Raw genomic sequence first — 26,774 nt, 5'->3', positions numbered from 1 at the left:
GCCAGTCTAAGCTAATCTAAGCGTAGGATGCTGTTGATTAGATAAATGTATAAGCCAGAGGTCAAACCATCTGTCCTGTGTTTTATTTGAGCTGCTCTATGTTCTTTTTTTTTTTTTTTAAAGATTTATTTATTTATGCATACAAGAACTGGGGTACAGGCCAGAGGTGCAGAGGGTGAGAGGATTCACCACAGACAGAGTGGGGTTCAGAACAGGCAGATTGAAATACACTGCTGAGGAGAGCAACGGGCGAGACAGGAGAGGTCTGCTGAGTCATGTGGGTTGTTCTCTGGCCACCTGGGGATTGAACTCATGCTGCAGAGGCTGCTTGCGGCAGGTAGCTTCACAGTGCTGTGCTTAACCCCTTGCGCCACCAGGGAGGCCTTGCTCTGTGTTCTTTGAAACATTCCAATCTAGTCCTCTTATTATTTGCTTATAATCAAGAAAAAAAAAAAAGACCCTTTTAGTTTATTCTTTGGGAGGGAAGAATTTTGGATTTTTCACCTTGGTGAAATTTTGTTCTGTGTTGTCTTTCTAAAGACAAAGTCAAACCCACTGGTGATATATTTGATGATGAGGAAGGAGATCTGTTCAAAGAAAAAGCATCGACTTTGCCAGGAGATACTGTGATTCAGATAGATGACAATAAAGCAAGAGCAGAAAAAAAGGTGAGTAGGAAGGAAGACTGAATGTAAGAGTGCTGATTTGGGACATCTTGCTAATTCCTCTGGGCCCAAAGGAAAACACTTTATTTTTTTCAAGTGTCTCGTGAATTTCAAACATACAAAAAGTTGAAAAAAGAATATAGCGAACTACCACCTAGATTCAGCAGTTATTAGGATTTTGCCTTGCTCGGTGTTTTTAACATCCATTGATAATCTTGTATCATGTTGGGGGTGCAAAAGAATGCTTTCCTAGTACTTTTATTTCTTCTACCTTTTTTAGCTGCCTTTGTTCTCAACAGGAAAGCTTCTCTTCCTTCTTTCCTACTGTTTTGCTTTCATTAAAGGATCATAGATTCTCTCTTCACTGTGTCATAATTCATTAGCATTATTATTATTTTTTTTGATGCTCATATTGACCAATATTTTGGCCAGTGTGATGCATCCCCATCAGTCTTGAGTTTTTTTGGTTGCTGTCCCTTCTATGCTACACCCCTCGATCCATGCTCTTTCTAAAAAGCACATCTTATGTTGGTTCCTTGCTATGAAGCCCTAGTTTTACCACTGCGAAACATATAGGTCCCAGCATTCAGAGCCTGGCAAGCCTGGGGCAGTCCCCCATCTGGCACTGGCTGCAGCTATATACATCCCACTTGTGCCCTGTAGCAGGTTGGCAGTCTGTCCTACTCTGATCCACCAAATAGGTCCCCTTTATTGTTTGTCTTCTCATATGGGTCCCTCTGCCTGTTCTGCCCTTGCTTACACCAACTCACATGTCCAGGTCTAGTCTATCCTGAGAAATTTACATTATCAAGTTGCAGTTCCTTCCTCCCCCCCCTCCCCTCCCCCTCTTCTCCTCCTCCCTTCCCCTCCTCCACTCCCTCTCCTCCCCTCCTCCCTTCCTTCCCCCCCCCTTTCCCTCCCCTCCCCCCTCCATTCTCCCTCTCCCATCCCCTCCCCTCCCGTCTCCTCTCCCTCCCCTATCCCCCTCTCCCTCCCCTCCCCATCCTCCCTCACCTCATCCCTCCCTCCTCCCTCTCCCCCTCCCCCATCCCCTTCTCCCTCCCCTTCCCTATCCTGTGGTTCATGGCTTGGTTCCAGATTCAGTTCATTTTCTGAATGAATAATTGAGTAAACCTTCATTTCCAGGTATCTTTGATGTCAACTCTCAATTTTTTTTTTCCCCCAACAAAGGTTGCTCTACCTTCCAGCAAAAATGCCAAGCTCTTATCAGAAACAAAGCCTCAAAAAGGTTTATTTTCAGATGAGGAGGACTCTGAGGTAAGGAATTCCTTTTCTTATATATGGGAATTAGTCCATGGTTATGACATTAAAACTATTTCTGAACTAAGATTTTTGTAGTAGAGGTACAAGAGGTGCAAAACTTACCAAGTATTTTATTTTTTTAAAGATTTATTTATTTTTATACAAGAACTGCCAGAGGCATGGGAGAGTGAGAGGATTTACCAGAGACAGAGTGGGCAGCAGAACATGTACACAACTGAAATACACTGCTGAGGGGAGCAGCAGGCGCGACAGGAGAGGTCTGCCGCGCCATGTGGCAATCTCCCTGGCTGTCTGGGAATTGAACCCATGCTTCAGAGGCTGTGGACAGCATTCAACCCGCTGTGCCACTGGGGAGGCCCAAAACTTACCAAGTATTTTAGTACTTTTTTTCTTAGAAAATCATCTCTTGAGAACACAGTCTTGAGAAAGCAATGTGTGTACAGTATTTTCACTGTTGGGTTTGAATCTGATCCATTTCCTTGGGGGTTAATACTCTCTTAGAATGTTCAAAATTTAAGCTATTTATTGATCTATAATTTGATAGGGTGCTTATACCAAAATGGTAATCATACATTACTTCCTTTTTCACTAGTCTCACAAAACTTTAAGTGAAATATTGCCAATGTATAAAATGCAGTCAAGGCTTGGGAGGCCTGGAGCTCCTCACGTGGCCTCTTCTTCCTAAATAGACCTGTGGGACTCATGGGACCCAAGTGAAACTAGGCTGAAAAGAGCAATTCTAAGCTAACAAACTCATTAGGTTTGTACTTGAGTAGCAGACATTGATTCCATAATTTAAATAAATCATCCAAAGAGGTCTTAGAAACTATGTTCTTTTTTTTTTTTTTTTAAAGATTTATTTATTTATTTATTATTTATACAAGCACTGGGTACAGTCAGAAGAGTGGGAGGGTGAGAGAATTCACCAGAGACTGAGAGGAGAGCAGAGCAGGCAGACTGACGAAGTACACTGCTGAGGGGAGCAGCGGGCGGCAGGAGAGGTCTGCGCGCCATGTGGGATCCTCCTCCGGTGGCCGGGGAGCAGCCGGGGATCGAACCGGCGCTGCAGAGTCCGCGGGCAGCTTCGCAACCCAGCGCTCAACCGCTGCGCCACCGGGGAGGCCCGAAACTATGTTCTTGTACTACTTAATTCACTGACTCTTGTGTGTTGGAGTTTCTCTTCTCATCAGGGAATAATTGTCCTACTTTTATGTTTCTAATTCATGCAGCTCAATTTGTAGGTCTTTGTATTACAGGCTGACATTTTGTATCATTCTGAAAGTTTCTTCAGAATCTATCTGATCTTTTTCTAGTTTGTAACATCATCTCCTACGTAGAGTTCAAGTAGAATAGCAAACATTTTAAAATAAAAATTGAGTTTGTATTTATGTAGAAGAAATATCTCTTGGAAGAGGGGAGCAGGTATTACTATATAAAACAGTCTCATGGATCCACTAGTTTGGGAAACTAGTCTTAATTTCTATGACTGAATCTATTTAATCTCTCTGATACTTTGGACAGAGGAAGGAAGTTACTCGTATTATTTTTGCATAATAGCAGATGGGAAAAATTTCCCCTGCCTTTAAAGTGGGGGTATAGAAACCTTTGCGTTCCAAGAAAGCTACCTATTCCCTGGGGATCTCTTGCTTCTCACGGGTTTTTGGGCTGCACACAGCGAGGAAGACCTCTTGATGCTTATTCTTCAAGGACTGTCTCAGTCAGTTTCCCTCTCTGACAGAGAGACCTGGACTCAGGGCAGCCATCATGTTGCAGTCTTTAGCGTTTTATATTGAATCAAAACTTCACAAATTGATTTTTCTTTTTAACCAGGAATTTTAATCTTGTTCCAGCAGGATTTGTTTTCTTCTCAGAATGTGAGTAAGTCAAAAGATGCATCTGTCCTGCCTAGCAAACTCCCCACATCAGTCTCACTTTTCGGTGATGAAGATGAAGAGGTAAAACATTGTTACTGCGCACGAAATAATCAACTTTCTTCTGGTAGAAAACTGTTGCTGATGTTACTTTATAGTTAGAGGTACAGATGATATTGGGAAGCCATCAGTCAGGCTATCTGAGATTCATAGAACAAGAATATTACAGTCTTTATTTCTGTGACTCTTGCTTAAGTTCTCTTAGCTGTTCATTGGGTAGGACAGTAGATTCTTGGCCCAGCTCTTATGGGAAGAGTTTGTAGGTTCCATTTTTTAAGCCTGCCTTTAAAAATTTCATTTTAGAGGATGGATCTTTGTTATGCCCAATGAGCTGTCAAAATGTCTTAGATAGGGCCTCCTCTGGTGGTGCAGGCGGTTGAGCGCAGCGCTGTGAAGCTATCCACAGCCTTTGCAGTGCCGGTTCGATAGCAGCTGGCTGTTGAGGATCCCGCATGGTGCGGCAGACCTCTCCTGTTGCTCCTACTGCTCCCCTCAGCAGTGTATTTCAGTCAGTCTGCCTGTTCTCTCCCCTGCTCTGTCCCTGGTGAATCCTCTCACCCTCTCGCACATCTGGCCTGTACCCCTGTTCTTGTGTAAATGAATGAATAAATCTTAAAAAAATAAAATGTCTTAGATAAAGTAGGTATGGAGAGGAGAAGCCCATGTCTTCACCTTGCTTCTTTTCCTTCCTGGTTGGCGAGAAGTAAAGTAGGACAGAGAAAGAAGAAAGACAAACCAAATCTTAACCGTATGTAATATTGTGCAGTGGTATCTGACTGTGCATTCATATCCTGCCTCCACCAGGGGCCTTTCTGAATCTCTTATGACTTAATAGTAAGTAGGGTCACTGGGACAGTGAAAACTACTAACAGATGGCCCTTGTTTTATTTGTTTAACTAATATGCAGCATAGTGGCAGTACATAGTAAATGTTAGCTCTTTCATAAGTACCTCCATTGGATAACTATTCATTAGTCTCATGATTTTTATCACCACCCCACATTCTCCTTAAAGGCTCCCTTTATCAAGTCTTTTCATTTCAGGATTATTTACTTGCTAATTCTGTTGTTAAGCCTGTTTTTCTGTCTAATAATTTTGTTCCAATAGTTTAGAAGACACTTTTGAAGTGCTTGACTACACAAAAATTTACAAATGTCATTGAACCTTTAAGAATCAGTTCCTAGTAGGAACTGATAAATTGATTTTATTTAGTAAACTACCTAAGTTTGTATTATCTCTTTCAAAATGAATCAGAAATGAGTAATTCTTCCCTTAGTTCCAGTTGTGTGTCTTTTGTAGATGAGAAAGAGTGGCGAGAGTTCCCTACTTCTCTTTTTTTAACCATTATCCAATTTCAAACTCATAGAAAGAAAGGTACAGGTTGCTCGCTTGCCAGTTGCAGCTGTAGACCTTCCCTAAGGAGCAGAGAAGTTCCATCCACAGCAGGACTGGGTGGGCAACTTTTCTGCCTACTTCCATGACCTTGTCCTCACATTGCCTCCTCTCCTGCTCCCTGTCAAAAGGTCTTCCTTTGATTTTTTTGGTAGCAGTTTTCATTCCCATGGATGGCGAATACAATTAGAGAAGCTTGTAGGATGTTGTGGAGTTATTCCTAAGAGAAATGCGGCTTACTAGCATTTTGTAATCTTTCCCCAAAGATGTTAAATATATTATCTGACTAGAGACTTGTTTTCTCAACAATCTGACATGAAAGAATGTCTTTAGTCTTTATTTTATATGTATGAAGGTTGTCATACTCTCCTGTCTTTTGTTTTTCTAGGATAATCTTTTTGGGGCTACAACTGCTAAGAAACAGATGTTATCTCTACCAACTCAGAGCCAAGAGAAAGCAAAACCCTCTGAGGCCTCCAAAAAGAAAGTGTCTACCTTATTGTTCAGCAGTGATGAGGAGGTGGGTTGAAAGTTTGTCCTCGAGAAGATTAGGTGATTGATGGCATTTAGCAGTTACTAATATTCTAAAGACTTTCTTTTTCTGCCTTTTTTACATCTAGTTAAGTTCATTCACTAAAGGTAATGTTTACTAGACTTTTTTTTCTTAGAGGAAAGTTATTTAGAAGAAAGGTAACTAGAATAATATAAAAATTTAAAGCATCTTAAAATTTTTTTTTTTTTTTTTTTTTTTTAATAGAGGCATGCTTTATTTATTTATTTATTTGTTTGTTTGTTTTGTTTATACATGCACTGGGTACAGTCAGAAGCGCGGGAGGGTGAGAGAATTCACCAGAGCCAGAGCGGGGAGCAGAGCAGGCAGAAGGGCCGAAGTACACTGCTGAGGGGAGCAGCGGGCGGCAGGAGAGGTCTGCGCGCCATGTGGGACCCGCCTCCAGTGGCCGGGGAGCAGCCGGGGATCGAACCGGCGCCACAGAGGCTGCGGGCAGCTTCGCAACCCAGTGCTCAACCGCTGCGCCACCGGGGAGGCCCTAAAGCATCTTAAAATTTATAGCATATTTTTAGCATGATTAATGGCTGTTCATCCTGTAGTAGTGGCCATTCATAGAATTTTTCCTACTTATAATTTCCTACCTATCATTTTTTGTACCACATGGTAATATTAACTAGAGCTGGGAGCAACAGCACTTATAAAGATAACCAGGGCTCTAGAACAGCAAATCTCAACCTTGGCTGCCATTGAATCACCCGGGGAAGCTTGAAGAGTACTAACAGCTGATTCCACGCTGAAGATTTCTGAATTAAGGTTTGGGGTGTGGCCTGTCACTGGTGTGTGGTCACTGTTGCGCGTCACTGCACTAGAGGCACACTTCTCAAACTGTAAAGTGTGAAGAAATTGCATGGACATCTGGTTACACGTGCAGGTTCTGAGTCAGAAAGTCCCAGGTGGAATCTGAGATTTTGCGTGATAGATGTTGCTGGCTTGTGGACCAGAACCCTCTGGTTAGCAAAACTCTAGACTCTATAGAGACCAGAGGACCACTTAAACAAGTCCTCAGGAGCTCTTTGGTGCCAAAGGTGAGCATATTAATTAATTGGGTTAGTTTGTGGTATAGACTGTCACTGGTGTGGTGTCACTGTTGAGCAACATAAATCCTTTCTAAAGGACACATTCAGATTTTTCTGGTTAAAAGGGTCACTAGTGGCTTTCATTGTGTCTTTTTTTTTTTTTTTAAAGGAGAACTCTTGTTTTATTTATTTATTTATTTATTTATTTATTTATTTATTTATTTATACAAGCACTGGGTACAGTCAGAAGCGCAGGAGGGTGAGAGAATTCACCAGAGCCAGAGTGGGGAGCAGAGCAGGCAGAAGGACCGAAGTACACTGATGAGGGGAGCAGCGGGCTGCAGGAGAGGTCTGCGCGCCATGTGGGACCCTCCTCCAGTGGCCGGGGAGCAGCTGGGGATCAAACTGGTGCTGCAGAGGCTGCGGGCAGCTTTGCAACCCAGCGCTTAACCGCTGTGCCACTGGGGAGGCCCTCATTGTGTCTTAACTTATGCATTTTATGAACTTTTTATACATTTTTTCAGCCTACTTTGAGATTTTTATTTTTATTTTTTTTTTTTTTAAGATTTATTTATTTATTTATTTGTTTGTTTGTTTGTTTGTTTATTTATTTATACAAGCACTGGGTATAGTCAGAAGCGCGGGAGGGTGAAAGAATTCACCAGAGCCAGAGCGGGGAGCAGAGCAGGCAGAAGGACCGAAGTACACTGCTGAGGGGAGCAGCGGGCGGCAGGAGAGGTCTGCGCGCCATGTGGGATCCTCCGCCGGTGGCCGGGGAGCAGCCAGGGATCGAACCGGCGCCGCAGAGGCCGCGGGCAGCTTCGCAACCCAGCGCTCAACCGCTGCGCCACCGGGGAGGCCCTACTTTGAGATTTTTAAATTAAAATAACGTTTTCTCCAAAGTTGAGAGTTACTGATTTTTTTCCAACATTCCTCTTCCTTTTTATCCCCCTTCTATAATTAATTTTTATTCTCTGAGGAAAAGAGTTTCCTTGTCCTAACACAGAACAGTACCGTAGAAAGGAGAAACATTATGGCAGGCAAGGAGGAGGAAAGCATGAAAAGGTCTGTGAGGTCAGAGAATCCGACTGTGTAGATTTAAGTTCAGAGAAAAGTCTTGGATGTGAGCATTCTTTAAGGGTGATACACATAGTTTAGTACTTAAATACACTTAGTTAAAGAAATGTAAGTTCTATTTTATACATAATTGAATCCTTAAATACAACTTAGTTTTACAAATATGAATTTTATTTTACTTCTTAAATTTCTTAATCTTAGTTGTCACTTGATTTTAATATGTATTTTATCTTCTTAGGACCAGTGGAATGTTACTGATTTGAAGATCAGCTCAGCATCTGAAAATAGGCCTAAAGGAGAACTTAGGGACCCTGGGACCACCCAGAACCAGGAGGCCAAAGCTGTGAAAAAGACCAGTCTCTTTGAGGATGATGATGATGATGACCTGTTTGCTATTGCTAAGGACAGGTGAGGTAGTCATTGTGAAAAAAATATTCTGTCAGAGTAATTTGGTAACAAATAAAGGTAGTTGATAACACAAAATATCCATTACTAGGGGTAACTTGCTAATCATCCGTTACCTGGTAGTGATACAAACTGAAAATGCCTTTGATTTTCATTTGCAAGATATTCTCCTCCGAAAATGGGAAATATTTTTTGATACTGATCCTTACCTAATTTCTTCTATGATTTTAGCCTTAAAATATTATCTTTCTTAGTTTATTGGGAGTTTAAGTATAATCTGTTGTCTTTTGTTTTTTCCTCTGGGACACTCTAGAGAATGTAAAGTTAAGCCAGGGTTACTTTAGCTTGTCATTTGGTAGAAATCTGCTCAGCCTGAAAAACATCCTTTAAGAAGATGGTTCCCCTCAGAGCTGTAGTGTGTCACATCAGTTTCTGGTGAGCCTTAGCTGATTTAGGTGGTGTTCTTGCATGTTCTGCTCCTTATCTTTTTCTTTTTTTTTTTTTTTAAAAGATTTATTTTCATTTATTTATTTATTTGTTTGTTTATACAAGCACTGGGTACAGTCAGAAGCGCGGGAGGGTGAGAGAATTCACCAGAGCCAGAATGGGGAGCAGAGCAGGCAGAAGGACCGAAGTACACTGCTGAGGGGAGCAGCGGGCGGCAGGAGAGGTCTGCGCGCCATGTGGGACCCTCCTCCGGTGGCCGGGGAGCAGCCGGGAATTGAACCGGCGCTGCAGAGGCTGCGGGCAGCTTCGCAACCCAGCGCTCAGCCGCTGCGCCACCGGGGAGGCCCACCTTATCTTTTTCAATGTTTGTCCTGGCAGATATTTATTTACCACTTTTTCTGTAAGTACTGGGGCAGACTCCTTGATGATAAAGTAGGTAAAGACAGACTAGAGGAATGTGATGAGAACTGTGGCTAGATGTTTGGCTCTGGTTGACCAATATGGGGTAAGAGATAGGTGAGTCATTGAAATGAAAATGAGCTCTCCTTTCCCCAGGTTCTTAGAGACTTTGAGTAGAGGTAATAGAATGTGTCTTAATAGACTTCTCCTTTCTATGGTACTGTTCTGTGTTAGGACAAGGAAACTCTTTTCTTCAGAGAATTAAAATTAATTATAGAGGGGGGATAAAAGGAAGAGGAATGTTGAAAAAAAATCAGTAACTCTCAACTTTAGAGAAAACGTTATTTTAATTTAAAAATCTCAAAAGTAGGCTGAAAAAAGTGTATAAAAAGTTCATAAAATGCAAAAGTTAAGACACAATTCTATTAATAGACTTAGGTTTTGAAGAGAAGACATGGAAGGACAGAGTGACACTTAGAAAGCCAGGGTTAAGCAGCTGCGGAGGCACCAGGCCACAGGTCACCATGGAAGCTGCCTTCCTGATCACTTTGGAAATAGGCATCCATGCCTTCTGGTTGTTCCTCTCCACTAGGAAGTTGTGAAAGAGGAAACTTACCTTTGTGAATGCTAGTAGCATTATGTGCCTTGGCAAGGCTAATAGCGAGGGCATCTACACGGAGTCAAAATTAACCGAAAAGGCATTGAAGAGGGCCTTGGATTCTTCTGCAGAGGGTGAGGGACAGAAGCTGATGATTTGCTAGACACAAAATTGTAAAGGCAGGAATGGACACTGAGCAGGTTCTCCGATCCAATGCAGACCGGGTAAAGGAGGAGTCACAGTCCTCAGTGGGTTTTTTGCAGGTCTTTTATTGGGGTTCACCAGGCATATGGCAGGCAGGGGTGCTGGGGGGCCGGGAGGCTGGCAGTCCTCCCAGCCCCCAGCAAATCCTCACTCTATCTGGGCTCTCTGGCATTCTCTGCTTCTGCTGCTGCTTCTCTGCTTCTCTCTCCGCTTCTCTTTCGGCTTCTGCTGCTGCTGGCGTCCCCGTGACGCCGCCCTTAAAAAGCACAGTCTTAGCCCAGGTGTACCCACTTCAGGTGCCCGCCATCAGGCATGCACTCAGGACCACAGGGTTCCCTCATCTATCCTGATGGCGGGAGGGCAGAAAAGCCTGACATTTTTCCTTACCCTACAATAATGCACCCACTTCAAAGGTTTTTCTTGTTTGCTTTCAGTTGTGTAAGGTCAACAGATGACTTGGGCAGAATGGTGGTTGGTGGGTTCTTATAGGCGTGACCTGGAAAGAATATTGTACTTTTTAAATTCATGTTTTCCTTTAATTTGATCTCTTGTTTGTTTGTATAGTCAAAAGAAGACCCAGAGAGCATCACTCCTCTTTGAAGACGACACTGATAGTGGAAGTTCTCTGTTTGGCTCTCCTCCCATGACTGTTCCTTCTGCAGCATTGGTATTCTTAACCTTTTAGGCCTGGGAAATGTGCTTAGGTGTTACATGACGTCCCTGAATCAGCTCCTAAAATCTCACATGGGAGGCTGAGTTTATGAAAAATTCCTTTGCCTTGTTTTAGAATGAGATCTTCTCATTAATGTTATTTTGCAAATGAAACATATGCAAAGCTTGTAGGAAAGGATTCTTCCATCTCATGCATCCCTTTTAGTGTACGGTGTAGGTCTTGAATCTCAGGGAGGAGTTGCCAGACTTAGATACAATGGCATGGAGTAATGCTAGCAGTTTTATCTTACCTCTTCTGAAACTCTGTATTTCTAGTCTTTTATTTCAAGTTTAAATGATTATGCATTGTAAGGATCTCTTCCAAACAATAACTGAAAATCTTCATTTCCCCATTCTACTTATTTATAATATTTGCTATTACAGGTACATATGCCCTTTTTTAGTATCCCAAATATGTCTTCCTAACTTGATTTAGATATTGCTTCAAAGCTTACTGCCTTATAACATCTAATCTAGTTAGTATGATAGAGTTGTTTTTTACTAGAGAATTTAAGTCACCTGATCCAAGGATGCTAGAAATTCTTGGCCAGTCACATAATCTCAGTTTCCTAATCTCTGACATTTCTGGCTCTGAGAGATGGGGGAGTGCTTAACAACTTATGCTGAGTGCAGCTGTCTTATATAAAACGCTGTATTTCATATACTAAATGATACTGTCAAATGAATGGGCAGACAAATGTTTGATGGCTATTAATATACATTTAGAAGAAAGTAAAATAAGGACAAATTGAGATATAAAACTCTATCAACAAAGGAACACATACTTAACGAAGAGGATAGGAAAATCTCCTTAGGTGACTTCTGGCTGGGCCTGGTGAGGAGCACGTTATGGAAGCATGCAGGCTTACAATAGAGTTAATGAGTAGTGAGGATTGATGAGGTACCAATGATAGAGGGAGTCAGTTGGTGGTATTCTACTTATTTAGTATCCTAAATATGTCTTTCTAATTTGCTTTAGATATTGCTTCAAAGCTTATTTTCTCATATCATAAAAAAAAATGCATTTTCAGCATTTGATTAGTGCAAACAGTGCAGGTTTGGGGTGGGAGATGAAGTAATCTGGTGGGTGATTTTTATTTCAGTAAGATAGCTCTGGATGAGGTCTTATAGCTGAAATGTTAGGGGAGCGAGTCAGGAGAAAGTAGCAATTGTGTCTGGGTAGTAGAGGTATTCAGGAGCAGTACTTGGAGTCAGCAGACATGAGGTAGATGCAGCGCTAGGGTGACAGAAACTCTCAAGTGCCATCTCTGCAAGTCTGAGGCAGTAGTTTTTCTTGCTAATCCCTGTTTGTGTCCCTTTGTTGTCCTGGCCTCTCTCCTGCCCCTGTGCATTTGGCTGGCTCTGTGTATGGCTCTGCAAGTCAGGCACACTGTTTGTTTATGAGGATGTCATTGTCTTGTCTTTTGGTAGAAAACAGAGACTGTCCCTGAGGTATCACCTTTGCTGTTCAGTGATGAAGAGAAGGAGGCACAACTGGAAGTGACACCTGTGGATAAGAAGGTCAAGAGTGCCAAAGACTCATCAGGATTTGGGAAAACTCATGTGGCTAAAGAGTCAGAAAAGGTGGACCTTTTTTTTACCTTTTATGTTCTGGTACATCGGCCTCATGTTATTCTAAAACATGCACACACATGCACAACCCTTACATTTTCCTGCCAATGAGGAACTTGTGGAACCCCTGGACAGAATTTGTGTTTCCAGATGTTTACTTATTCTTTTCCTTCTTTCCATTTTCAGGAAGGACCTTTGACTATACCTGCACAGGAAGCAGTCAAGCATTCTGATTTATTTTCTTCATCATCCCCATTAGACAAAGGAACCAAAAGTAGAACCAAAACTGTTCTTAGCTTATTTGATGATGAAGAGGATAAAACAGAAGATCAAAATAGCACCCAAGCTCCAAAGAAAGAACTAGGAAAGGTGAGCAAAAAAGAATAAAATTTCAAATCTTTTGAAGAATTAAAGAATCTCACTTCACAGTGAGTTGCTGAAGGAATGAAGGTTCCAGTTTCTCCACATCCTCACCAACACCTACTGACTTTTGGTAATAGTGTAGTGAAGATGTGGAGAAAGTAGAAACTTCATTCTTTGCTACTGGGAAAGAAAAATAATACAGCCACTTGGGCAGATAATTTGCTTTTTTCTCATATTGTTAAAGCTTGTTACCGCATGACCTAACAGTTTCACTGCTTGTATATATCCAAGAAAAGTGAAAGCATATGTTCAACAAAAACTTGATTCCCGGCAGCTATATGCATTTACTAAAAGATGAAAGCAACTCACTGTCGATCAGCTGATGAAAGGATAAATACAATATAGTGTATCTATATAGTAGATTTTTTATTTGGCAATAAAAAGAATGAACTGTTAATATTTGCTGCAACAAGGCTGGATGAAAACAGGCTGGATGAAAAAGACTCCATATAGTGTGATTCCATTTATTTGAAATGTCCTGAATGGGCATGTCTATAGAGATAGAAAGTAGATCAGATCAGTGGTTGCTCGGATTTGGGCAAGAAGGATGGATGGGAATGGAGAGTGATAGCTAATAAGTTTGGGCTTCCTTTGTAGGTTAATGAGAATGTTCTATATCTAGCTTTTGGTGGTATTTGTATAACTGAGGATATACTAAAAAACATTGAATTAGACCCTCTAACTGGGTGAATTTTAATAACATGAATTTTATCTTCCTAGAAATGTTAAAAAAAAACAGATGGCAGGCCATGGAGTGCCACAAATTTTTTCTTTTTTGTAAATGGGCTAAGAATATATTTTTGTTGATTTCTGCAAAAAATATTTTATGAAAATTTCATAATATTGGCACTATACTATATCCCTTATTATTATTAAAAGCTAAACATAGTACATAGGGATAAATTGCTATATTCTAGTTTTTTACTATGTGTGATTTTGTACTGTGATTATTATGGTTGTAAAACTTTAGTTGCTGTGTTATATTGGTTTTTTAGTAGTATTCATAATAATTATTAGTCAATTTTTGATGAGACATTTTGTCAGAAATGAATTTTCTTGTTTCATTTGTGGTTGTGATAGTAAAGAAGAAATGGGGATATATTTTAGAATGTCAAGTCTGGGATAGGATCATACCAAACCTGGTAATGTGAATCAAGTATCCAATATCCTAGCAAACAGAAACTCATTTGGAGTCTGAAGGTAATGAGGTGGGTAGAAGGTGGATGGGCATAGGAAACATCTGACTAATCCCCTATCCAGGTCTTAAGCAGCTGACAAGTTAAGTATACACGCTTGAGCACACTGCACAGTCTGATTATTAAGTCAGCTGCTGTCAAGTCTTCTTCCTTTGGGGATGAGTTAAAATGAATAATTTTGTGTGTTTTCCTCCCCAAAATGTTTCTCATTATGGAACTGATGGATTGTTTTTTAAACAGAAAGTTCAGATACAACACAAAGCTTGAAAGATGATCTCTCCAGATTATGAATATGTTATCTGTATTTCTATATTCATTCGCCACTATTTTTGGTAGCTCCTTACTAGTCCATTGCGTGAGGGTGACATTCGTCTTCTGATTGGTGCTTAGGTTGTGTCTAACCTGTAGCCACTGTAACTGAGCTACAGGGGATACCTTTCTTGTTCTATCTTTGCAGCCATGCGCAGTTTCCTTGAGATAAATCCTAGAAGTGTAAACACGTGAACTTCCTTCTTTTCCCCAGAGTCCTGATGCTGACGCCCGCCCCAAGAGCACAGGTGTCTTCCAGGACGAAGAGCTGCTTTTTAGTCACAAGCTGCAGAAGGACAATGACCCAGATGTTGACCTTTTTGCTGGTACCAAGAAAACGAAGGTCAGTTCCAAATGGTTGTACTCATCATGACTTCGTTACTGCATCACATGTTATCTCAGAGATTACCTTGCTCGCTTTTAAATTGTTTTATTTTGGATATTGAATTTGAGTTTTGTCTGTTCTAGTCGTTAGAGCCAAGTGTTGGGAGCCTGTTTGGGGATGATGAAGATGATGATCTTTTCAGTTCTGCCAAGTCCCAACCTCTGGTACCAGCCTTTTGTTCTCAATACTTGCATGTGTGGGAAAGCTTCTGGGAGAGGAAATTAATGTCCAGTTATATGCTTAAGAAAAATACACTGAATTGTGGTGCTTCTTAGTAAATAAACAGCTAATAATGTGCTCACAAGAGCATCTCTTATCCCATCTATGTGCCCTAACATTAAAATACTAACTCAGACTTTTACTGTGTCCTAAATTTATTTGACTTTTAAGTTGTTTATTGAAAGGCCAGTACATACAATATAGTGATTAAATATTTGTGCCTCTCATATACAAAACTTTAAATCTGTTAGCCTGTGATGTGTCATTTCCTCCCCACCCCAGTAGATTTTGTAAGTACTCTCTATTTTCTTCTAATTCTAATGGACTCAGAGTCGTTAGAATTGTGTTTCTCAAATGGTGCCTTTGAATTAGTTCAAGGAACCTCACTGGAGAAGTTGCTTTTAAAACTCACAAGTCAGGGCCTCCCCGGTGGCGCAGCGGTTGAGCGCTGGGTTGCGAGGCTGCGCGCGGCCTCTGCGGCGCCGGTTCGATCCCCGGCTGCTCCCCGGCCACCAGAGGAGGGTCCCACATGGCGCGCAGACCTCTCCTGCCGCCCGCTGCTCCCCTCAGCAGTGTACTTCGGTCCTTCTGCCTGCTCTGCTCCCCGCTCTGGCTCTGGTGAATTCTCTCGCCCTCCCGCGCTTCTGACTGTACCCAGTGCATGTATAAACAAAACAAACAAACAAACCAGCAAACAAATAAATAAAGCATGCCTCTATGGAGAGAAAAAAAAAAAAAAAAAAAAAAAAAAAAATAAAACTCACAAGTCAGATTATTTTTGCATTATGATTTTTTTCTTTAACATTTCTGAGATACTTCACAAAGACTTTTGGTATTTTGCTTTTGAAGATACCAGAAAAGAAGAGGATAGTGAAAAAAGACCACTCTGTTTCCTCTTCCAAGAACCAGAAACATACTGAATCTACTCAAGGTATCAAGGAAAAAAGCATTTGGAAACCGGAAACATCTCAGGTTAGAACTGTTCTGTTGAAAGAATTCAACTCTTGTTTGCATTCCAGTACAAAGTAACTACACCATGCAGACCCAAGACCATCCAGAGTTCTTTTAATTAAGGAGGAAATAGCATGTAGGATCTCCTCTTTTTGCTGTATTTTTCCACCTTTACTTTTCTTTGCTCTCCACACTTCAGTCCCATGAATTTCTACTTGATATAAATTGGATTCCAATATAGAGTTATATAAGGTAAGGTGAAGAATCATCTTCCCACTTGAAACCCCATTTCTCCCTCTGGGCTACCTTGCAATAGAACCACATTAGTATGAAGTATAAATTACATCTGATTCTTAGTTTCCCCTGTGTGTTCCCCCTCCTGAGATTGGTCCTGCTAGGCCTCCATCCTCAGCCTTTGGAGCGTCTCCTGAAAACTGATCAGGGCAGAGCAAGTTCCAATTCTGGCTAGCAGCTATCCTTGCATGTCTTACTGATGCCTCAGGGTCCTGAGCTGAGAAAACCAGGCTCTAGAACTGGCTCATCTCCCATGATGCATCGCAAGTCTCAACTTCTTTTCCTTCTAGAACTGGGGAGATTTGAATGCCTTTTCCATTAAAGCATTACAGAAAGTAACAGGTTTGCTCCTTCATAGACATTTACAGATATAAGTGTAATCCAAGAGACATTTTTCTTTCTGTTTCCCCCATGGATTTTTAACTCAATGTAATTTCATACAGGACTCGCCAGGTCCCGCTTCATTTAAAACCAAAGAGCCATCCTCTCGGATCTGGAAAATACAAGTAATTATAACATGTCTGGAATCTTCATTGCCTGCCTGGGGCATCTATAAACTTTTTGGGATTTTTAATTTTGTTAGCTGCTGCCAGGCATTTTCTCATCTCTTCCCTACCCTCTAGTTGTTGCTTCTTGTGCACTATGTCTATAACATCTGTTCTTTGAGCCCAGTGGTGAACACAGGTGTATGATCCTCTGTCTTAATTGTAAAAGTAGGCGGGGAGATTTTCCTGCATTTCTCTTTTTTCTCTCATATTATGCATTACACTGAGTCTCTTGTCATCTGTCACAATAATAGCAATAAATGGCCACATGTAAGAAAATAAAGACTATTTTCATTTTTCTTCTTTAGGCAAATTTAGCAATTAACCCAGCAACATTGCTGCCTGCAGCAGTTCCCCAGATCTCTGGAGCAAAGCCTGTTTTGCCAGAACTGCCTTTTCCTGCATCTGAACCTGGGAGGAGTCAGGAAAATATGCCTACTCTTCCTGGGAGTGGAGAAATTGGAGTGAGTTTTGATCTTCCAGCTCAGGCAGATACTTTACACAGTGCAAACAAGGTAATAAAACCACCTTTGCTTGCTTTTTCTTAACCTAAGCATCTTGTATGTTTCTCCCTAGTCCCTCAATTACACACAGTAGATGACCCTGGCTCCCTGTTAAATGAGTCCCCTAATCCTTCCTTTAGCCTTTCCACCCTTCTTCCACCTCCTTAGTTTTGCTTCCACATTGCCACTACCTGAATTCATTAGGGTTACATTCTGCTCAGCAGCCACAGTAAAGTACTAGGCTCTTCGACACTACCACACGGAGGTTTTCTAGCCACAGGGCAAATTGTACCCCTCCCCCTCCTCTGCTGGCTCCTCATTGCCTGAAGGAGAGCATTTGTCTCCTTATTTTGGTATTAAAGTCTTTTATTTATTGATTTATTTAAAGATTTATTTTATTTGTTTATGCATCCAAGAGCTAGGGTGCAGGCCAGAGGTACAGTGGTAGAGGGGTAGGGTGAGAGACAGAGTGGGAAACAAAACAGGCAGATCTACTGAAATGGACTGCTGAGTGGAACAGCAGGCAAGACAGAAGAGGTCTGCTGCGCCATGTGGGTTAGCTCCCTGGCCGGGGATTGAACTTGTGCTGAGTGGCTGCCGATAGCTTCATAATGCTGAGACTTAACCCTTGGCACCACCAGGGAGGCCTTATATTAAAGCCTTTTACCATTCTTGCTTACCAAAGCTTCAGCTGCCTCCCCCATCACTCCACACTATCAGCCTAAACTCCAGTCAAATCACTCACCTTGCCCCAAACACACACTGCCCTGCTGCCATTGGCTCATACTGCTTCTCTTGTCAGGAGAATTTGTGTAATGTTTCCTTCCTCTGAGATCTCATGGCAGATTTTCCCTAGTCATACTGTTTCATATGACTGAATGAACTGGGAACTCTCTGAGGTTTTGCTTTCATTTTAGTGGATTCTTTCATTTTTATCGAATCTTCCTTTATTAGAAAGTCCTACCTGATCTCTTAAGTGACAGCACCTAGGATAATACAGGCAAATATATTCAAGTTTTCCCAAATCTGTTTTCATTATGAAAAATGAAACCTTTCTTTTGTTATGTTTTTTGTTAGCTTTTTTGGTGTCTAAATCTAAATTTTTAAGTTATTTTTAAATTTTAATTTAAAGTTTTTTTTTTTAATTTTAAATTTAAATTTTTAAAGTTTTTAAAAGGTGGGCCTCCCTGTTGGTGCAGGCGGTTGAGCGCAGCACTGTGAAGCTGTTCGCAGCCTCTGCAGCGAGGGTTTGATCCCAGCCGGCCCGCGAGAATCTCACATGGCGTGGCAGACCTCTCCTTTCTCGCCCGCTGCTCCCCTCATCAATGTTTTTCAGTCAGTCTGCCTGTTCTGTTCCCAGCCTGTCTCTGGTGAATCCTCTCTCCCTCCCACGCATCTGGCCTGTACCCCAGCTCTTGTATAAATAAAAAATAAAAATCTTTAAAAAAAAAAGTTTTTAAAAATTATTTGTGAAATTTCTTTGAAATAGGCAAACATAGTCAAGTGCTTTGCCTAATACAGCTTGTGCCTTCTCACAACTGCTTGATTATATATTTTGGAAAATGTCACAAATACTTCACAATATTTCTAAAAATGGAGTTTAGAAATCAGAACCTTTAATATGACCTCAAAATATGTCACTTATAATATTATTGATATATATTATATATATTATAACTTATATTTTGAGGTCATATTAAAGGTTCTGATTTCTAAACTGTATTTTTAATGTGAAATATCTGACATTTGAATTTAGTGTTTGTTGACTTGAAGCAGAGTATCTAGGTTACCTTTATTTACTGTCTTACATGTTCATGCTTTCTAGCTTGATTTTTTTTTTTTAATTTTTTTTAAAGATTTATTTATTTATTTATGCAAGCACTGGGTACAGTCAGAAGCGTGGGAGGGTGAGAGAATTCACCAGAGCCAGAGCGGGGAGCAGAGCAGGCAGAAGGACCGAAGTACACTGCTGAAGGGAGCAGCGGGCCGCAGGAAAGGTCTGCGCGCAATGTGGGACCCTCCTGCGGTGGCCGGGGAGCAGCCGAGGATCGAACCTGCACCGCGGAGGCTTCGGGCAGCTTCGCAAACCAGCGCTCAATCGCTGCGCCACCGGGGAGGCTCTTTCTAGCTTGATTTAAGATAACTCCCTATGAAGGTTATGACCAGAATTTCCCCTGATTTGAAAGATAATTCACTTTTAAGTTTAGGTAAGAGTAGGGACCAGGAAAGTTTGTGGGACACAGAGCAGCAATATGCCTCCATAAGCCAGGTTCCAGTGGCAGATAAAGCCTTTTGTATGAAATTGAACACAAGTTGCCCTCAAAAGACTTTAAATGGGGAGCACTAAAGGATTAAGAATGACTTAGTCTGGTACTAGGAGCTTCCATCTCCTTTGGAAATCTTTTAGAATCACTAATTCCTTGCTGTTAAATTTGAACACTTTTTTTTTTTTTTTAATTCATCAGATTAATGTGGTCTTTTGCCATTGCAGAGCCGAGTCAAAGTGAAAGGGAAGCGCAGGCCACAGACCCGTGCTGCTCGAAGGTTGGCTGCCCAAGAGTCCAGTGAGGCTGAGGACATGTGTGTCCCCAGAGGATCCCTTGCACAATTGCCGGATGGCACCATTACACCAGATGGCTGTCAGTCACAGCCAAGGGTAGCTGGTGGAGAAGACAGATCTGAGGAGGCCATTGCAGCTGCCACTTCAACTTGGGCAGATGGTTTTGTGCCTGTAGTAGACAGAAGCCCCTTTGTGAAATCTCTGGGTCAGCCTCTTGAGGATGACCTTTTTGATTCTGAGGATATCTTTTCCAAGGTCTCTGGATCTCAGTCCACTGGGAAAACAAAAGTCAGTGTGAAGGCAACAGAGAACACAGCCAGCCTTCCAGGAGCAAGTAAAGAGACAAAACCGATGTTTTCCAGTCTAGGTGAGACAGGCAGTGATGAAGATATCTTTCAGTCTGTTAAACCAAAGCCAGCAAAGAAAACAAATCCCTTTCCTCTCCTGGAAGATGAGGACGATCTTTTCATAGGTCAGAAAGGCAAGAAGAAGGAATCAAAATCCAGCAGTCAACAGGATGTCATCTCAAAAGCACAAGATATTTTTGAGGTAATAGCATTTAACTGTATGCTTTACTGCCTAGTTCTGTGTTAAAGAAAATACGTGATTGGCTTATTTGAGCTACATACATAAAGTTTGTTTCATTGTTCCCCGACCTCTACTTCTTAGTAATTATAATTCTTGTACTAATAACTCTGAGGACTTACTCAAAGTAGTTTTTGTTTTGTTTCCTGGCTGACCATAAGTGCTGATACAAATGTTGATTTTTGTAGTTTTTAATCAGAGTGTTGCTGCAGTCATCTTCCTTGGCACGCCAGTCTGTGACATGTATAAAGCATAAACCTGGCCCTGAGTAGAGCTGACAGTTTAGCATAGACAGTAAAGCCTTCAGTGGTACTTGCTGAGCAAGTTTATTTAACATCAGGGTCCTGAGGGCACCAAGGAAACTAGAACCAGTGCAGTGCTCCTCAAAGCTCTTAGAGAGGAGAAGCTGACACAGCAGGGAAACAGATAATCTTTTCAGATCATTTTAAAGCCATAAAGAAAACAACCCGGAGGGGCTGTGTGGCTCAGCCTGTGCGGCTGGGTCTGCGGGGGACTCGGCAAGTGCGGTCGCCAGCTGCCAGACCATGCTGAGCGGAGCGCGCGGCCGGCTCACCTCTGCACTGCTGGCCACGGTCGCCCTTAGGTGCCTGCACGCATCGGGGGCGCGGCCGTCAGTGGACCGGAGGGAGTGGGCAGAGGGTGCCTTCGACCCAGCGCTGCTGGAGTTCTTGGTATGCCCGCTCTCCAAGAAGCCGCTCAGATATGACACATCAACGAATGAATTGATTAATGAAGAGTTGGGAATAGCTTATCCAGTCATTGATGGGATTCCCAATATGATACCACAGGCAGCCAGGAGGACACATCAAAGTACAAAGCAAGAAGAAAGAGTAACACCAAATCAGAATTGAAAACTACACAGCATTTTATTTTTCTTAACACCTTCTGCCTGATCAAAAGTCTTATCATAGTGGCGGGGAATAACTGGGGGAGAAGAATGTTTTTCTCTCTTCCTACGTTGACTGTCCTTATTCCACTGGTGTCTTTAGCAGGACTGTTCTACTCAGCCTCTGTGGAGGAAAACTTCCCACAGGGCTGCACTAGCACAGCCAGCCTGTGTTTTTACAGTCTGCTCTTGCCCATTACCATACCAGTTTATGTGTTCTTCCATCTTTGGACTTGGATGGGTATCAAACTCTTCAGGCATAATTAATGCAATAAGAACCAACATGGTATATATCAATAATTTGGCTTGAGCAACTCTGAAAGCTCAACTCCATGGAAATACTAGAAATCCACTTAATTTGTAGGAAAGATGCTTTACCTTGATTAGAGACAGGACTATGAGAGGAGGCATAAGCTGTGGAAGGATCTTTTATAGTATTTTTGTTCTGCCCTTGTTTTCAGATTTTAATTTATAACTGCTATATCAGAAAAACATTTCAGAAAAGTCTTGGAAATTAACAGACCCAACTGTTATGATTATTTCTTACCCCATTATCTTAAAGTTAATAATTTAAAATTTTATATTTCAGAATCTTTGGTAAAGTCACACATTAATGATGAGTGAAATATTTTTAAAGGTGCTATATTGAAGTAATTGGTAGAGATATGCATTTAAAACTACAGTAAAATGGAAATTTTACATACTTGAAAAATTTGGTGTTTGTAAAATTACCTTTATTTCTTTGGCATCAAATTCTTTCATTAAAATAAGATGTTAACACTTTCGAAAAAAAAAAAAAAGAAAACAACCCCAAGCTGTGGATAGAGATGGGAGGTCTCCCTGAGGTAGGACCACTAGAGAAGGCCTCTGTATAGGGCTGGCATTTAAGAATGAGAAGGACCGGACCCAGACCCATCTGAAATCTGGACTGTTACATTCCTGGAAGGGGGGCAAGGTCACATGACTGTACCTAAATACCAGGGGTTTGCATTTCTCTAATTTTTTTGTTAAAGTATTTGTTATCAAGGAAATTTGACTTAACATTGTTTTGCTTGTTTTTGGCTTAATCAGGATGATATATTTGCTACAGAAGCAATTAAACCCTCACAAAAAACAAGAGATAAGGAAAGAACATTTGAATCCAACTTATTTGATGATAACATTGATATTTTTGCTGACCTAACTGTAAAGCCAAAAGAAAAGTCCAAAAAGAAAGTAGAAGCTAAGTCTATATTTGATGATGATATGGGTAAGTGTTGTTTTCTGCACATGACAGTCATTACTGTTCAGTGACTTGCTGTTTCTCCTACTACCTTTGCTAGCCCCTTTCCTGGAACATGTTTCCCAGTAGGTTTCCTTCATCTTGCCAAGTAATCCTGAGTTAGGTTGAGGATGAATAAGTAAATGGATTTGGCATTTTGGTAAAGCAACTTTTTCGTGTAATAGACATCAAGGAATTTGAAGGAACCTGGAATTTGACCTTCAGTTTAACTTTTATCTTAGTCCAGCCCCTGCGAATGTCAAGCACCCATGACAAATATGAACATTGTGATGTGAAAAGAAGGTCAGAAATTACCACACATGCGAAAGTAGACTGAGATGGGTGCCTTGTGCATAACACACTTGGTTGAGTCACAGCTGTAACTGGAGAGGGATTGTCACTGGTTCCATAGAAGAGTGTAGTACAGGAGACTAAGAAAGTAGGATGTAGTTTAGATGTTGCACCTCACCGAGAGCTTCAGTGTTTATGAATGTGCTTACTTTCCCTCTGTAGTATAATGTTTACTTTATTAATATAGAACCCTAAATGCAGGACTTGTATAAATGTTCTGTGTTGGTGGATAGGGCTAGGGCTAAAGCCAAGTATACACTTCCTACTTCCTCCCCTCGCTCCTTCATTTAAACCTTGGGGTTACCTGGGAAAAACTGGTGCTATAATGCCACACTATGACTGTTCCCTAAGCGGGCCGTATACTCTCTATCTGTACCAGTGTCTCACCTCAAGAGGTGCAGAATGGACTTTTTTATTACAAAAAAAAGCAATGCATGCTTGTTATAGTAGATTAATACCGTATGGAAAATATCCAAATTGAAAAACCACCTTAGAAATAACTACTGTTTTGTTTGGTGTGCATCACATGGTGAAACTTACATTGACTTGTAAACATAGAAATATATTCTCATTTCCAAAATAAGAATACCTGTTCTGCTCTTCTTTTTCATTGTCACTCCATGTCAATACATACAGAGTTCTACTTCCTTATTTTTAGCCACTAGTCTTTTGACAGTGATCTGTTTTTATTTTATTTTATTTTAATTTAATTTTTTTTTTTTTTTTTTGTGGGACCCTCGGCGGCGGCCGGGGAACGAACCAGCGCTGCAGAGGCTGTGGGCAGCCTTGCAGCCTAGTGCTCAACCGCTGCGCCACCAGGGGAGGCCGTCTGATTTCTTTATTACCAATAATGTTGTGATCTTTAACATTTGTGTATACATATTTTCATGCACAAATGTTAAAAATTTCTACAGGATAGAATCTTAGCAGTAATATTACTGGGTAAATAACGTTACTGGGTAACGTGTCATGTGAACACTAGACTTAGTGAAACACAAAGTACTAATATAGTAATAAAGCTTTAAGTTCTTATCTTTGAGATGTTTAAAATAATTGGATTTTTCTCAAATAGAGTGACTCCTATACTGGATTTCTCTTTGCTTATTTTTATTGCTCTTTTAAAATTCACTGGGAAAATCATGTAGAAATGTGTATAATGTCACAGATAGTAAAGTTAGGAGCTGGATTGGTGATCCAGTTATCCTTCCCTTTTTCTTCTCCTGCATGTGAAAACACATACAACTTGGTAGCTGAAAAAAATTGTGCTTAAAGAGAAACTGTAAGGGCCTCCCCGGTGGCGCAGCGGTTGAGCGCTGGGTTGCAAAGCTGCCCGCAGCCTCTGCAGCGCCTGTTCAATCCCCGGCTGCTCCCCGGCTACTGGAGGAGGGTCCTACATGGCACGCAGGCCTCTCCTGCTGCCCACTGCTCCCCTCAGCAGTGTATTTTGGTCCTTCTGCCTGCTCTGCTCCCCGCTCTGGCTCTGGTGAATTCTCTCACCCTCCCGAGCTTCTGACTATACCCAGTGCTTGTATAAATAAATAAATAAACAAATCTTTAAAAAAAAAAAAAAAGAACCTGTGACTTGTATGTGATCATAAAATTTGATTAGTTGCAGAGCTTAGAATCTGAGGCATGGCTTTACCGTACTGTTTCTTATACTGTTAGCAGATTTGCATCTTCTATGGTTTATCTAGATATGTCTTACGAGCACCCACATTCTTGTCTATTCATTACGTGGTTTTTTTTTTTTCTCCTTTTTTTTCTTTTTAAAGATGATATCTTCTCCTCTGGTATCCAGTCTAAGACAACCAAAACAAAAAGTCAGTCTTCACAGGCAGCGCCTGAACCAAGATCTGAACAGAAGGTGTCCAGTATATTTGATGATCCCTTGAATGCCTTTGGAGGCCAGTAGAGCGTACAGAGTTACCACATCTCACCCTTCAGCTACATTCTTGAGTTATTGATGCTTTTATGCTCATTGTCTTAATTGAATTACAAAAAGTAAATACTGAAACAGTTCACCTCTTAGCCAATGCACTTAATATTTTTTGCACTAGTTTAAATCATGCTTAATACTACAAAATAAAAAGAAATGTTTGACAGTGGTTTTTTTTTTTTCCAAAACTGTATTTTTATTTCATTAGCCTTGGTAGGACCACACTATGATTTAGGACATGTTAGAGAAGAAACCTATTTGTAGCTTTCATGAATATGCAGGGAGTCACAGAAATAGCAAATTCCAGACAGGTGACCAGAAATCCTTCTTAAATGGATGAGAGCTCTAGCTTAGTTATGGCAGGAACAAGTGATAGAGGAAGATATATAGAGTATATAGGAGAGGAGGTTTCCTTTGATTGTACTGAATTCTGAGGCTCCATCTACAGGTCCACCAAGATAAAGTTTGGCAAACTATGACCCTCTACTCTGTTTTTGTAAATAGTTTATTAGAACACAACCATACTTGGTCATCTCCAGCCCTGTGATAATGCCAGAGTTGAGTAGTTGTAACAGGCTGATGACCACAAAACCTAAGATATTTTCTATCTGACCCTTTACAGAAACAATTTGCTAACCCTTGCTCTTAGACATCCATTTCCATTCCTTGGAGTTTTGCATCATTTTGTGAAAGAAGCAGAATGAATCTAGGTAATGGTAGAAAAAAGCACTGAGGGTAGAAATGTCAGCCTCTTGCGCAGTACTGTTCCAGAGAACTCTTCACTGGTGGGAATGTTCTAAACTCTGTAGTCCAGTGTAGTAGCCAGTAGCCACATGGATAGTTGACTCCCATTCTAGTTTGTTTCCTGTGCTATGTCAACTTGGTGCTGAGTAGTCCATAACCCTGGCACAGCCTGTGGGTAGACCAGGTTTGGCTTCACCAATCCTGAAACCACTGACTTCTTTGTTGGGTACTTTGAAGATTAAATTGGGAATTGTTCAACCTTGGAGAAAGATTTTTTTTACAGCTTCCACAGATCAGCTGTTTGCATTGCTCTGCTGTTAAGAGTGACCCAATGGCAGAATAGAGTGATTACTAGTTGCCTACTCCTTTTCCTACCCTTTTTGTTCACCTGCTTTCCTTCAAGTTACTGATATACATTTAGATATTTGTTTTGAGACCTAGATTTAAATCTGGTTCTTCCATTTAGAACAGTTTGAGGGTAGTCAAATTGCCTTCTCTTAGCTTCTCCTTTTGTCCAGTAGGAGTTTCAGTACCAACTTTGCAAGATGGTGATGGGAGAGAATATGCAAAAACCCTTTTAAACTATTACTCATGTGAGACATCATAGTTGGTGGTGATTTGGGAACAAATGATTTGGCCAAGGTAACAGCTTCTAGTGTTGGAACATGAGGTTTTAAACGCATCAGCCTGACTTCCTTCTGTCTGTGACAAGTGGAGAGGCAGATGGAGAAACTGAATTTTTGATTTGAGTCACTCCACAGGCATTATTCTTCAGGTCTAGCATACAAGGCAACAATGATCATATCTTTATACTCAAGAAGCTCCAATCTATTAAACGTGTGGAGTTTAAGGAACCAGTGGTTGGAGGATGAAAGCCCAGTGCTTCATCACAAACTCCAGTATATGCTTAGTAGTTTGCTGAATTGCGAAGATTAATTAGTGGGGTAAGGGAGGATGCTCAGGAGAGTGAGAAAAAGATGGGATTCAAAGAATTGCTATTGGGGTTCACTGCTCAGAAGACGATGAGTGAAGCTGTAGTGGGAGATTACCATTCATTGTCAGTTGAGTAATCCACCTAGCGAAATAGGTCATTTGGGTTAGGAAGTCTGTAGTGATTGCATTTAGAACCACCTTGTGTGGGGAATTAAGGGATAAAAGCACCAGTGGGGACCCATCTCAGGTTTGTGTTGTCTTGGAAGCCTGTTTTGGTCTACACCGGGACTCAGCAAGCTGGGAATGAAAGGAGAGGAAAAAAGGTTAGGTTTACCCAATGCTGGGATTTAACAGCCTAAGCTACCCACTTAAATACCTCGCTTACAGTTCTCTCTAAACTG

The 26,774-nt window shown here is 41.2% G+C and overlaps 3 protein-coding genes across 7 annotated transcripts in view; all 3 read left to right on the top strand.

The window, feature by feature from the left end:
• Positions 1-24,860, top strand: part of WASHC2A (WASH complex subunit 2A) — a 44,584-nt gene extending 19,724 nt beyond the window's left edge. Inside the window, exons 16-31 of one of the 5 annotated variants that reach the window (XM_037495724.2) lie at positions 541-668; positions 1,857-1,943; positions 3,803-3,904; positions 5,660-5,791; positions 8,174-8,343; positions 10,553-10,655; positions 12,131-12,283; positions 12,458-12,640; positions 14,414-14,542; positions 14,668-14,748; positions 15,653-15,775; positions 16,492-16,554; positions 16,902-17,108; positions 19,588-20,205; positions 22,220-22,397; positions 24,533-24,860. In XM_037495724.2, coding sequence (XP_037351621.1) covers positions 541-668; positions 1,857-1,943; positions 3,803-3,904; positions 5,660-5,791; positions 8,174-8,343; positions 10,553-10,655; positions 12,131-12,283; positions 12,458-12,640; positions 14,414-14,542; positions 14,668-14,748; positions 15,653-15,775; positions 16,492-16,554; positions 16,902-17,108; positions 19,588-20,205; positions 22,220-22,397; positions 24,533-24,672 — 2,597 coding nt within the window. In that variant the 3' untranslated portion in view covers positions 24,673-24,860. Of the gene's footprint in view, positions 1-540; positions 669-1,856; positions 1,944-3,799; positions 3,905-5,659; positions 5,792-8,173; positions 8,344-10,552; positions 10,656-12,130; positions 12,284-12,457; positions 12,641-14,413; positions 14,543-14,667; positions 14,749-15,652; positions 15,776-16,491; positions 16,555-16,901; positions 17,109-19,587; positions 20,206-22,219; positions 22,398-24,532 lie in introns of all 5 variants that reach the window. The other 4 variants (XM_054689997.1, XM_054690000.1, XM_037495725.2 and 1 more) reach the window with 4 other exon arrangements.
• On the top strand, positions 20,787-21,129 carry LOC119233413 (protein preY, mitochondrial-like). The gene has a single exon (XM_037495726.1). It carries the CDS (start codon positions 20,787-20,789, stop codon positions 21,111-21,113), a length of 327 nt encoding a protein of 108 aa, XP_037351623.1. The 3' UTR covers positions 21,114-21,129.
• Positions 21,185-21,547, top strand: LOC119233414 (phosphatidylinositol N-acetylglucosaminyltransferase subunit Y-like). The gene has a single exon (XM_037495727.2). The coding sequence runs from the start codon at positions 21,200-21,202 to the stop codon at positions 21,413-21,415; it is 216 nt and encodes a 71-aa protein (XP_037351624.1). The 5' UTR covers positions 21,185-21,199; the 3' UTR covers positions 21,416-21,547.
• Positions 24,861-26,774: the final 1,914 nt, after the last annotated feature.

Source organism: Talpa occidentalis, unplaced genomic scaffold (genome assembly GCF_014898055.3).
Source record: "Talpa occidentalis isolate TD23 unplaced genomic scaffold, MPIMG_talOcc4v2.1 talOcc4.8, whole genome shotgun sequence".
NCBI classification, from domain to species: domain Eukaryota; kingdom Metazoa; phylum Chordata; class Mammalia; order Eulipotyphla; family Talpidae; genus Talpa; species Talpa occidentalis.
Note: the sequence above shows the minus strand (reverse complement) of the source record. Positions and strands in the feature narration are given on the sequence as shown.

Coding starts and splice junctions, on each gene's coding strand:
- LOC119233413 (XM_037495726.1), top strand. CDS start 20,787: ATGCTGAGCGGAGCGCGCGGCCGGCTCACCTCTGCACTGCTGGCCACG.
- LOC119233414 (XM_037495727.2), top strand. CDS start 21,200: ATGTTTTTCTCTCTTCCTACGTTGACTGTCCTTATTCCACTGGTGTCT.